Genomic DNA, 14,308 nt, shown 5'->3' on the forward strand with positions numbered 1-14,308 from the left:
TTGTGTGCAACTCTTCACAATTATCAACTGACTGTGAGTCAAATGGAACAATCATATCCTATGGCTCCGAGTGATAAGGGTGATAGCAGTCAACAACCATTTGGGAAGTTTAAACCGAATAGAGATTCCATCAAATTCAATGAAAACATCATCAACAACAATGTCAATGCAGCATCAGGTGTGCCTCCTATTTCTAAATTTTTCAAGAGAGAAAGAAAGTATACTCCTTTGAATGAATCATTGAATAGTATTATGAATAAGTTATTGGAACAAAATGTGCTTACTCTTTCTCCTATAAGACAAATTGATCCTGCAAAGATTACTTCACCTTATTTTGATAACAAAGCCTTTTGTCAATTTCATCGTCAGCCTGGTCATGATACTGAAAAATGTTTTTCTTTAAAGGGTAAAATTCAGGATTTGATTAATAATAATACTATTTCTGTTTCTAGAGTGAATGATAAAGGCAACACATCTGTAGCTCCTCCTAACCAAAATCTTCAGATTTTCACTAATCCATTGCCTTCTCATACCTCTAATGCGATTGAGGCTAATGATTCCTCTCTCTCATCTGATGGTCTTGTGTCTATGACTCCGAATGTGATTAACTTTGTAGAGCAGCAAGAAATCCCTGAAGAACCTTCCATCACATTTGATTCCAATGAAACCATTAGGGCACCTGATGGTCCTTTATACATAGTTGCAAAAGTCAAGAATACACCTTGTCGTGGAGTGCTTATTGATCCTTCATGCATGATTAATGTTATTACTGAAGAATTTCTTTTTACTTTGCAATTGAATCAAGTGATCTATGACAAAACAGATGTGATTGTGAAATTATTTGATGCATTTTCTTCTCCCGCAATTGGTTCTATTACATTGCCTATTGAAGTCCATAACAAATCACTTGATGTGAACTTTGCTATTATTCCATCTTCTGAACAATTTCGTGTGAAGCTTGGCTATCCTGGGCTATCTTCCATGAAAGCTATTGCTTCTCCTATTCATAAGTGTTTGAAATTTCCCCATAATGGTGAAGTTGGTACTCGTCAATCATAGTCTCTTTAAACCAGCTGAAAGAACTTCTAGTGTTCCTATAGACTACTTTTGGCCTAAACAATTCCAATCTCTTCCTCCACGGAGTGATCATCTTTTCAAATCTTATCAAAAGTGGAAAACAGATATGATCCTATCTCTAAGTGAACCTAGAGCACCTAAACTTGATATTCCTATCATTCTTGAGAAGGAAGTTCTTCCTTTGAAAGATAAAACTAATGTCTTTCCTCAAGAAGATTCCCAACCCATCCCTATGGATGTGACTATGTCTATGCCTAATAAACTTCCTAAGAGTAGACCTATACCTCCTCGTCATGATGGACTTGGTCTTCTCCCTATACCAAAAATTCCTCCTTTATATGGAGCAGTTCCTCCTCCTTCTTTTTATAGAGAGAAAAGACCTTCTTCTCCTATTATCCAGCCTAAGAGAACACAACCTAAACACCCAAGTGCTAAGGATGAGAACATTCCTCCTCTTCAATCTTCTCCACTTCCTACTAAGACTAGATGAAATCGTTCTGCACGTGAACACCGACGAAAGCGTCGTCTTAGAGCTCAGGCAGCTGCTTCTTAAACTTTGCAATCTCCAAAAACACCTTCAACAAGCATTATTCCATTTTCTCCTCAGCCAGACATTAAGCCTAAATCTCCTAAACATAAGATGCATGATGATCTTGATCCTGTGCGAGTTAAAGATCCTATTTTTATAAATCTTGATGATGATATAGATGAAAATGTTACTCCTCTTGCTTCTGATAGTGAATATGAACTTGTTGATGTTGATAACCATTTATCTAATGAATTTTCTAAAGCACTTATCCTAGCTCCTAGACAAGAACAATGTGGCTCGGAACATGAACATAGCCCTTGTTTGGATCTTGTGATAGCTCCATCTGCTGTGTTGGATGTTCCTCCTCTAGCGTGTTCCCTGCCTTCCCAAAACATTGATCAGCAAGATCGGGGGGTAGATGACGTGCTAGACTAGTTACATTAGCATAGTAGATTCTCTCCCCCTCTCTTTTTGTTACTTCTTCTATATGTTATTCTCATTCTTCTATTTGTTGTCCTTGGTGTTGTCTACTTGAGGATGATGCAAAGCATTGAGATCTCTCGGTCTCTCTCATGTTGACTCAAAAGACACATGTGTTCCCTTCTTCTAGGTGACCTTCCTTGATTGGGGAATGAAGAACAATTATGCATACATACATATGATATATATACATGAATTATCATACAGCATACTGACCCCAAGGAAAGTGAAGTCACCTCGTGCTTTATGTTTTGTGTCTATTATCCTTGGGTTTATCTCACACTTGGGGGCTAAATCCTTGCGATAACGTGCTCCTTTCTCATTTCTTATGTGTATCACTACGTTAAAACAATCACCCCCGGTGAGGCGTGTGAGATCGCTTTAACGTAGGGGGGCATACATCCCGTTCATATCTTTTCAAGATACTTGAAAATTTCTTGGTAAATTGAACCTTGCCTTGAAAATTTTTTATATCTTTCTTGCATGACTCATAGTGAGGGAATCTTACTACTGACAGTCATGGTTCTCCCTCATGATCTTCCCTTTTACTTTGTCAATCAAAGTCGTAAGATCCTTAGTCCACTGGGGGCTTGGTGCATTTTGCCTCCTTGACGTGGTGAAAGTCTTTCAATGTTGTTTCCTTGTACTTTACCGGAAGTATGAGCATACATACTCCCGCTAAAGTGGGGGCTAAATGTAGCATCCTAAAATTGTGACACTTGCAATTTCGACTGCATTTCGGTCTTCACGATGGTGACGCAACACGCAACCTGAATGGAGACCCCAAAACTTGCTCGCGACACTGAAAACTGCATTTTTCAAGCACCCTGGCCTGAACCTCCTTGCAACCTGCTGTCCCGGGAGGTGGGACCAGAGCGCCCAGCGCCCTGGTCCTTTAGGACCAGGGCGCCCAGCGCCCTAGTCCCTGGGTCCTATTTTGGGCCCGGTCTCCTAAGGGGCTCGGGTCTTTTTGTTTGCAATTTGGAAATTACATTTCCTGGTCGGCCTAAGGTCGGGAAAATCAGTCTATCAGCCCTAAATGACAAGTATATAAACTACATTTTTCTCTCTCATTTGGGGACAAGAGATACATGAGGGAAAAAGTGTGGAAACTATACTCAAACATTCAAGTATTCAAGCATTCAAGCATTCCTTCAAGCAATTGATCATTTCAAGTCTCCATTCAAGGCTAAGTGTTGCATTCAAGTCAAGGATTCAACCATTGAAGAGGAGATCACATACTACATGCTACAACATACAACATACAACATCTATACCTTTGCACATAAGGATACAAACATCCTTAGAACAAGGTATTAGTACTTGTTTTACAATCATTTACATTTACAGCTCTTGCTCATTTCTTGGTTAATTCCAAAACCGGGGTTTGACCTAAAGGCAAACCCCTAATCCCTAACCCCCCAATCGTCTTCGCTTTTCTGTGTGTAGGTTGCAGGTACGCGACTGAAATTGAAGATCTGGAATCCTTGTGCAGAGACGAACAGATCCCCCTTCGTTTCGCGGATTTTTTCGGAGGACCGTGGCGCTGGGCGCCATCGTCCCGACAACTTTTGCTCAAATTTGCAGGACAGCGCCGTATCGACATTCTACTTCTAATTCCAGGTCCGCAGCTTCATCCTATAACCCGAACTCAGTTTACAAGCGAATCTTAATGACTTTCTATGTATTCTTAGCTTAATTTCCTTAACAACTTTCTTTACAAAAGAGGGTAGCCTTGCTTTTCTAACCCTTGAAATTCATTTAGCATCCAATCTTACATTGTGTGGGATTGGATCTTATGAGTTTCAACCCCTCTTTTGAATGTAAAGTCTCTCCCCTAAGTGAAAACCATCAAATCCTAGCAAACCTCCCTTCTCTCTCCTCGGAGTTGGAAGAGGGGAGAACAACTAGGGTTCAATCACGATTTTCCGCTTTACAAATGGTACCCTTTCTTTGAATCAAACCATCTAGATCCATTCGCCAAGGGTGCCCTCTTGCCCCTGCCCTCTTTGTGATTGCATCTGACGCCCTCTTTTATCTTCTTAGGGACAACTCAATTTCCCCCTGTGTTAAAGGTCTTAGACTCCCTGATCAATCCTAGCTCCTTAACATTCAATTTGCTGATGATACCTCACTTTTCCTTGAACTCACCAAGCACAACTTTGAAGTCCTTAACCAAAAAATTGAAATCTTTGGCTTTGTCTCTAGTGCAAAAATCTCCCAATCTCACTCTGTTCTTCTGGGATGGCAAGACTTATCTCCCGATTCGATCCCACAACTTGGGTTCCATTGGGGGTGACCTAATAAGATCATTAGATATCTTGGTATCCCCTTCTCCATCACCCCCTCCCTCAAAGAAATGTAGACTTGGGTCAGAGAGAGAATTGGCCAAAAACTCAACAAATAGAATAATAAATATCTCTCTCTTGTTGGTGGGGTTCAAGATTGTCAAAAGATACTCTCCTCTTACAACATATACTACTCCTCAGCCTAGATGTTTAGCAACTACCAAATCCTTGAGATTCAAAAGCTTATAAGGAATTTCCTGTGGTCCAATGGCAAGGAAAGTAAAAAAAAGCACACTATCAAGTGGTCATGGTGTCATGTTGAAAATAAATTAGGTGGCCTCGGCCTTAAAGACCTTAGATTACAAGGGATCTCTCTTGTAGCCAAATGCATTTTCCATGCTCTTGATGGTGACGAGCCTTGGAAAATTCTCATTATAAATAACAATGAGAAAGTCATCCCAAAATATGCTAAATCATGGAAATCTCTCCCATTTGTTGATCTTGTGGCTAGTAAATTCCTAGTCTTGGTGCAGGGAAATACTATTTTCAAGTCGATCTGGAAGGCCTGGGAGCATGTTAGAGGCTCTCTTATCAACACTAACTATTATACCATTGGCCATATTCATGGTGAGAGATCTATATGGTGGAATCTCACCCACTCTAATAAAACTCTTGTCCTTACCCGGGGATGCTCTGCTAGACTTTGGGCGCAGAAGGGAATTAGATACCTCATTGATATCTTAGAACAAGAAGTCCTTATCTCTTGGGATGAACTTAGAAGAACCTTTGGTCTCCCTCAATCTTAGAAAAAAAACTTACAAACTGATCCAACTTGCCTATGCCACCTTCAATCTTCCCAAGGACTGCGCCCTCGACTCCCATAGGCACCTCCTCTACAAATGGCCTAGTGGTACTTCCCTGCATATGATTAAAGCCCATGACATATATGATGTGCTATCCTATGATCCCACCATCCACTCCCACATTAATCAGATATGGTATTCTTATCTTGATGCATCTCTCTAGCAATCCTCCTTCAACAAACTTTGGAAATCCCCTATTGAACCAAAAATTAAGTATTTTAGATGGCTTCTACTTATTGACAGGTTGTCGATAAGAAAGGACAATTGTAATACTAATCTTTTCTCTATTTGTAAGACTCCGGAGACTTCTAGACATATTTTTTTGACTGCGTTGTTGCTAAGGAAATATGGATTATGTTTGGTTTTATCTTACCTCTCAGTGTAAATATTTTGTATATTGTTACTGGACATATTCATGGAATTAAAAAAGATACTAATCTTCTTTGGTCTATTCTCTCTGCTTATATTTTATGGCAACTATGGAAAATTAGAAATGATGACAGATTTCAGGATCGACCCAGGATCCTTATCGAATCTTTCAAAAGCCTTACCTTTCACAATATTGTTGTGCAGGTATCTATCATCATGGACATTGAAAGAAACAAACTTCTTAGGTTCCTCAAAGATGGGGCACCTACCATGTTAGTCTATGAGATGCATGGCAGGTACGAGTGGATGAGAAGCGCTGAGAGCTTCGCCTCCTTTGACCTTGCCCTGAGCAAGCTAAAGAAGGAAATACATGACAATGGCATGGCACCACCAAAGATTGCTATGCTTGCCCAGATTCAAGATAGAAGGAACATTGTCTGGATGGAGGGCTCTGTTGGGTGGACTTCCTAGGTTGAAAATCAGAATGACATCCTCTATTGACATATATCGCCCCCCAAATTTTTGCTATGAATTGATCATTGCCCGGGCTGATCACATCGACATATACTCCTTTTGTGGCTCCTTTCCGTTGCCTTGGCTGGGGATTGTGCTATTTTGATTATCATTATATTATATTTGATTACTTCCCCCTCCATTAGGATGTTTTGTTGGCTGATTAGTTTATCTGAGACATATATTCTCTAGCTTAGTCTGCTGGTTCTCCATGTTTAATTCTATTTTTGTGGGTTGAGGCTTGCCTCCCCCTCTAGTTCCTTGATTTTTTGTAAACTCTCGATTTAAAAAATAAAATAAAAAATTATCTTGATGTGTCCATGTATGTATGCACATACTTATACAAATATATACATACATAATATTCTTACATTGTATATACATATCTACATATACATTTGTGTGTATATATTTATACTTTAGTCTATGTTTCTTGTAAGATATAGAGTTTCACGAAGAGGCTCTACCCCATCTAAAGTGGAATAAAAATATGACACAAATATTACAATTACATAAAAAATTATGAAAGGTAACAACAATATAAAAATACAAAAATAAAATTCATAACTAGATATGGCAAGTTGTACGTCTTTGACCAAATATATAACCAAGCAAATTTTCTTCCTATTTTATAAAATGGTCCAGGAGACATAGCTATCCACATCCTTAGAAATAGGAGAGAGGGGGGGCCTCTATGGGGAACTCGAAAAGGAGATGATGGTCTTTTAGGGAAGTGTGACATTCCTATAAACACCATCACCTTAACATTCTATAGTCATAGAAACAATATGAATCAAAATAATAAAATAAAATAAATAATGGAGATTTGTTGATAGACGTATATTTGTTTATTAAGAAAATTTAAAATTTAAAAATGTTTCTAAAAGATTACAAGGATTAGAATAAAATACAAGAATGCTTTGGCAAAGTTATGTATTTATTTATTTGACATAACAAGTTGTACGTAACAAATTATTGCATCACCTTTAATTTTAAAGTGGTATTGAAGTTGACAACGTTTTATTTATATTTGTCATTATTGGATATTGTGGGTTCTTAGAGTAATAAGATAAAGATAAAACAAAAATTATTGTTTTTTCTTTGTCAAAATGGGTAACAAGGAATTTTTTCAATTTTTTACATGAATATATATTAGACATTTGTCATGTATAGTTGGTGTTAGGAAAATGGTCTATGGAGTTTGCAATAATAAAAAAACACTATTGATAAAAGGTTACTATGAATCTTGACAATTTATCATTAGGTCATAGATATAAAGGTAGATATTTTGTACATTTTGTTTTCTTTATAAAGAAAACTATATTTTTTGAATAAATCATGTTATGGCTAGGTATTGTGATGTATTTTGAGAGCTTGATAGTAATTGATTTGCCTCTAGATTTCTATTTTAGATATCCATGTAAAACAATTCTTGCTATAGGTATAATGTAATGTCTTATTAAATACTAAATTATATATTTGGAGCCTTTTGGGGTGTGAAGATTTCCTCTAGAAAGACTTTTTCCTATGTAAACCATTGTATTGTTGTATGTATTCTATTTATCTTTTTGTCTATTAAGTTTCTATTAAGATTGTAGGAAATTAAGGTAAGAGGGAATCTATCATATCAAGATAGCTTCTCTATCATGAATGATCCATTGCATGGGAATCATCCTTCTTTATTAGTTTCTTTGAATAAAAGAGAGAGCTTGGCATCATTTGTTTCCCTCAATAAAATGTGGAGCCAAGAATTTTGAGATTTATTGTTATTATTCCTGAAGAGAAGAGAGTACATGACATCTTGATATTTTTCTGTGTAATCAATACACTCAATTTTTGTTGAAATCTTCTATAGCAAAGGAGGGATTGTTTCCAAAACACTAAAGAAGTTATTTGAAACAATCGAGGGAGATGTAGACTATAAAAGGAGAGTTATTCTCAAGTGCAACACTAAAGGAAGCATCTTGACCTAGTTCGAGGAGATATGAACTTTGAGAGGAAAGTTAGTGTCTCATAGTAGAAGAATATTGGGGAAACTTTATGTTTTCTCAATTGTGTAGATGTTTGAAGGTTCTATAGTGTAAAGATCCACTAATGATGCCAATCTATGGTTTCATGGGGAGTGAGGAGGATTAGTTATATAAAAGTCTCCAAAGGCTTACATTCCACTATTGGAATGCTTTACATTTGTTTGGATTGAGATAATAAGGTGAGGAATGTTGAAAAATATTATATATTTAATTACAGATTAGTATAACTTTCAAATTAATTAATAAATTAGTTTTAATGTTAGAGTAGTTTACTAAATAATTAGTTGGAAAAATGCATTCATGTAGCTTAGTTGGTTAGATTGATATGAAAATTAAAGGCTTTATAATTCATTACATATGAATGTCATTATAATTCCATGGATGTCAATAATCTTGTTCCATTCTTATTCCATATATCATAGTGATTTGATCTTCCTTTTGGGCTCTACTATTTCAACATTGTTTACCCTTCTACAATAGCCATGGGTTTCCACCATAGAGGTTGTCTTTCAAGTTGTTGATTTATCTTGGACTTGCATTTGGAGTTGAGAATGATATGTCTCATTTCTTTAACACGTTTTTTTTCTTTCTAATTTTAGATATATTACATATGTAAAAATAATATAACATTTAAACACAATATTATGTTTAAAAACCCTTAAATGAGAAATATGTGTTATATATAATCAAAAAGATATCACAAGAGATATTTATTTTATTGGAAAAAGTAATTAAAGCCTCAAAATCTTAAAATATATCTTGTTGTCATTTTAAATTTGATTTCTAATTACTACAAAAAGAAAGATAAATCTAAATATTAAATATACAATTTTGAAGATGCAATATATTTTAATATGTTTAATTGAAAATAATGAGTTACAATGATAAATATAAATATTAAATATTAAATATTAAATTTTTAGTTTTAAAATTTAAGAAATATACCTCAATTTTAAATTGATAGAAATTTAAATAGAAAAAATTATAGATATATAGATAACAGATAGAACATGATGTGTATCCAACACATATATTAAAAAAAAAAATCTAAATATTCTAAAAATTTCTTATAATAATTATTTCTCTAAAATGCTTATCAAAAATATAATTAAAATTAGTATAATTTTTATACTTTCTTCGAAAATCGGCTTTATGATTGTTGGAAATCTGCTTTGCAATTGTTGAAATCGAGTTCATCTTCCTTGATATTTGTGTTATTTATTATTGCTTTCTTCTATTGCTTTCTTTTACTCTTAGTAGTCAAAATTGTGGATTTTCGATGGCTTTGAGCGCGCGTGATAGGAGTTGCCTCTCTCCTATAAAATACCACATCTACCCTAGCTTCATTCATCTAATTTCCTTACATAGAATCAATCAGTGAGTCATTATCTATTGCTTTGATAACTGTAATGGAAGTGGGCAATGTGAATTGTGATGAAGGGGTGCAGCATTCAGCGAGTACTGATTTAGGGTTCCAGAATGGTGCCCCTGCTTCTCCTCCTCCATTTTCCAAGTTAGATCTGTTACCCCAGGCGCCGTTGAATCATGCTTCGGCTTCTTTGGCCCCTCTACCAGGGACCCAAGATTTAGCAAGTAAATAATTCCTGTTGCTTGGCAACATTAATCAGACTTTCAATTTATTTTTTCAGTTATTCTCATATTCTAACATTTTCTGTTACTGCAGACGAGAAATCTGATGTGTGCAGTCAAAATAGCCTAGACCTCAATAAATCACCTGCTTCTGACGGACAGGATGATTTGCAGAAGGATTTAAATGTGGAGAATGGATCGTTGACGATCACCAATGAAAAAGAGAAGGATGGTATTAAAAGGAGGCTCAGATTGTCAGGGGAACAATATGCTTATTTGGAAGAATGCTTCAAACAGAACACAAAAGTGGATAATGTATGTGTGGTTTTCAGCATTTTATAACAGTTTTTTGTTTCATAGAGAGAAAATTCCCCATCACAGATCTACGACCTGATTATCATATATAGACCAAGGAAATTTATCTTGCTTATTTTGGTTCTGGTTTTATTTTTTATTTTTTATTTTTTCAATCTATCTATTGGCACTTTTAAACTCTAATCAGATATAGAGAGAAGCAACTGTAAGAAGAATATTCATTTTAGGGCTAGATTCTAAAATTAGTTCTAGAATTCGTTTGCAACTATTCAGAAACATATTGAATATTAAAGTCTAGATTTCACTCATGATAATAGTAGATAATGCTCATGGTTTTGTTCAGTACCAATCTATTATAAATTCTGAAATTGCAGATCCGGAAGGAAGCTCTGGCAAAGGAGCTAAATATCAGCCCTCGACAGGTTTATGTCTGGTTTCAAAATAGGAAGGCAAGGTAATAAAGTCTCCCTTATAATAATTCATTTCATCACATTTAATATAATTACGAGTATTAGTAAAATTAATTTCTGTCAATAAAATTTGCAGGAACAAGCAAAACGAAAAGCACGGTAAACCGTGGAAGAGCCACTACAAAGCATTAAGACAGGAAAACAAAAGACTGCGGAAAGAGTTGGCAGAAATTAAGACTCTGAAACAGGCGCAGGAAACACCATCTGTAGTAAAATGAGTGCTGCAAAACAGTTTTCAGCAATCATTTTATTCTTTCTGCATCATATCAATATTGTATTTATTGCAGTGATTGCTTACATTTCGGAAATCTCTTCTTGCTTACTCTAAGACAGCTTACTCTTACTTAAATCTTCTTGGGCGTTTTTAAATGTAATAAATTTTTATTTCCGTGGATCAGAAATGATCTCTATTTATGAGCCATATTTAGTAGACTTTATGTTGAGTCCTCCTGTGACTATTTTGTTAATTAAAGTGAATTGGTCTTATATTGAGCACTTCTTAAAGAGACTAGTTAGAGGGCTCTGTCTCTCATATATATATATATATACATTATTGAGTGAAGTTCTACTTTAGGGTTGATTTTGTCATAAATATAATGCATATGGGTCTTTTGCTTGCGGAGACCACCAGTAGTTTAAGTGTTTGATCTTACATTTTTGTGTGATAATTTATTTTTCTCTATAGTAATTTATTTTATATTTAGTTAATAGTATGTAATAAATATGTATTCATCAAATAAGAATGGAAAATAGACCTTATTTGAAGAGGATCTGTTCTGAAGGTTGAATGACTTGATCTCAGACAAGTATGATAAACAAGGTTCAAACATTTACTAGCCATTGTCATCTCCCAATTATTATTAATATTTAAAATTATTAATATTCTTGATATTTTCCAACATTCTGAATTTGATTCTATCTTAGAAGAACATGAACCTTGTGATCTATCCAGTGATCTATAACACTAATAAAATGTAGTTAGAGAGTATGTATGCCTATATAATCCATCTAAATCTATGCATTGAATCTACCATAAAATTAGAAATTTTTTTTTTTGTCAAAGTGAATTGAAGATAAAGATCATTATTTGTTTCTTATGTTATACAACTTTCAATATCATATTAACACTATCTTTTATTTCTCTTTGAAACTTAAATAAACTTTTATATGATTCATCATTCATAATTATGAGTTCTTAATGTTAATTATATATATTTAACTAAATGATCTTATATAAACATTAAGAAATTAATTCAAAAAGCATAAAATAGAATATACCATAAAGAATAAATACGAAACATGTGGTGGAAGGAGAGCCATTTCACAAGATCAAAGCTCTTTTGCTTTGTTTAAAAAATGAAATACTTGAAAAAAAATTATTGGTATGGAATAGAGAAAACTTTTTGCAATTAAAAAAAATTTGAGGAAGTAATAAAGGATGGCATGGATCAAACTAAATTCCTAAAAGATAGAGAACACTTGGGAAAACATGAAGAGATTTTTACAAAAGAGGAGACTTTTTGGTGACAACAATCAAGAGAGACCTAATTAATGGAAAGAGAGAAGAATTTGAAGTTTTTCCAAAATAGCACTAATATAAAAAGGAGCATTAATAGAATAACCAAATTGAAAAGTGGACAGGGTAATCTTATAGAAGATCAATACAGTATTACAAAGGAAGTTATTTCCTTTTTAAAGAATGTAGCGTCCTAAAATTGTGACACTTGCAATTTCGACCGCATTTGGGTCTTCACGATGGTGACGCAACACTGAACCTAAATGGAGACCTCGAAACTTGTCCATGACATCAAAAACTGCATTTTCCAGCACCCTGGCCTGATCCTCCTTGCACCTTGTTGTCCCTGGAGGTGGGACCATGGCGCCCAGCGCCCTGGTCCTTCAAGACTAGGGCGCCCAGCGCCCTCGTCCCTAGCCCTATTTTTGGGCCCTGTCTCTTTTGGGTCTTGGGTCTTTATGTTTGCAAATTGGAAAATAATCTTCCCAGGTTGGCCCAAGGTCGGAAAAATTAGTCTTTTAACCCTAATTGACAAGTATATAAACTACATTTCCTCTCCCATTTTGGAAGATGGAAAAAAGGCGGAAACGATATTCAAACATTCAAGCATTCAAGCATTCAAGCATTCCTTCAAGCAATTGATCATTCTAAGTCTCCATTCAAGGCTAAGTGTTGCATTCAAGACAAGGATTCAACCATTGAAGAGGAGATCACATACAACATACAACATACAACAACATTTACACCTTCGCATGTAAGAATACAAACATTCTTACAACAAGGTATCAGTACTTGTTTACATTACAAACATTTACATTTACAACATTCTCATTTCTTGGTTAATTCCAAAACCAGGGTTTGACCTAAAGGCAAACCCCTAATCCCTAACCCCCCAATCGTCTCCATTTTTCTATTTGTAGGTTGCAGGTATGCGGCTGTAATTGAAGATCTGGAATCCTTGTGCAGAGACAAACGGATCCCCCTTCATTTCGCGGATTTTTCGGAGGACCGTGTGCACGTCGGGCGCCATCGTCCCATCAAATTTCGTTCAAATTTGCAGAAAAACATCATCTCGACATTTTATTGCTAATTCCAGGTCCGCAACTTCATCCCGTATCCCTATCTCTATTTATAAGCGAATCTTTCTTGCTTCTACATACATTCCTAGTTCAATTATTCTATCTACATTCTTTACAAAAGAGGGTAGCCTTGCTGTCACAACCATTGAAACTCATTTAGAATCCAATCTTGCATTGTGTGGGATTGGATCTTGTGGGCTTCAACCCCTCTTTTGAATGTAAAGTCCCTCCTAAGTGAAAACCGTCAATCCTAGTGACCCCCCTTCTCCTTGGAGTGGGGGATAACACCTAGGGTTCGATTTTCCGCTTTACATTTTGGTGAACCCGACGTGAACATCCTTTCTGATTATTCATGGTTAGATCTGAAAATTGGATGCCTTGATTACATTTCCATGCTTGATCTTTTGCAAATTTTAGAGGTTAATTACATGAAAACCCTAAAATTTTCTTTTTAGTAATTAAGCTTGTGAAATGTCTAAATGTTAATGCTTGTTTCAGATCTACCCTTCTATTACAAATTATCAAATCATGTCTATGCTTTAATTTTGAAAATTAAGTGGTTAAGTGTCAAAACCCTAATTTTTAAAACCCTCTTGATTCAGCCTTTGACTGATAATTTCATTGATTAAAACACCTCCAAATCGGCTGTAACTTTGGATTCCGCAACAAAATCATAATATCTCTCATCGCTGAAAATTTGGAAAAAAGTTGCGAGGACCGTGTGCACCCCGAGCGCCATCGTCCCTAACATTTTTTCCGAAATTTCGGGAGTTAGATCTTACTGTATTTTTCTGCTAAAATCCAGAATTTTGGCCGATTTTATCAATTCTAACACTTTCAAAATTACAGTCAAAGTTGGTCTAGAGATTGCTTGGATTAAGGCTTCTAATCATTCAAAAATTGTTGAAATTGAAATTTTGTGTCAAAATTGTGCTTCTTACTATCCTAAATCTGAAAAGTGTGTTGGCATTCATTCGAAATTTCAGTGCTTTATTCAAATTTTTGCAATTTGTGACTTTTGAAATTAAATGTTTAATTACAACAACCTTGATTTCCACTTTCAAAATTGAATTTTGTGTGAAATTGAGTCAATCTTTAAATTTCAAAACCTGCATTGCTTTTAGTATTCCTTATAAAATCATAAAATTCAAATTTTCAGTTTCCCTCTCTTTTTCAAAATTCAAATTTT

At 35.2% G+C, this 14,308-nt stretch overlaps 1 protein-coding gene across 1 annotated transcript; it reads left to right on the forward strand.

Annotated features, from left to right (window-relative positions):
- The first annotated feature begins 9,558 nt into the window (after positions 1-9,558).
- LOC131043156 (homeobox-leucine zipper protein HOX27-like) lies at positions 9,559-10,742 on the forward strand. The gene is made up of 4 exons (XM_057976451.1): positions 9,559-9,742; positions 9,834-10,054; positions 10,429-10,508; positions 10,601-10,742. The coding sequence occupies exons 1-4, from the start codon at positions 9,559-9,561 to the stop codon at positions 10,740-10,742; spliced, it is 627 nt and encodes a 208-aa protein (XP_057832434.1).
- The last annotated feature ends 3,566 nt before the right edge of the window (positions 10,743-14,308 follow it).

Source organism: Cryptomeria japonica, chromosome 5, assembly GCF_030272615.1.
Source record: "Cryptomeria japonica chromosome 5, Sugi_1.0, whole genome shotgun sequence".
Taxonomy (NCBI): Eukaryota; Viridiplantae; Streptophyta; class Pinopsida; order Cupressales; family Cupressaceae; genus Cryptomeria; species Cryptomeria japonica.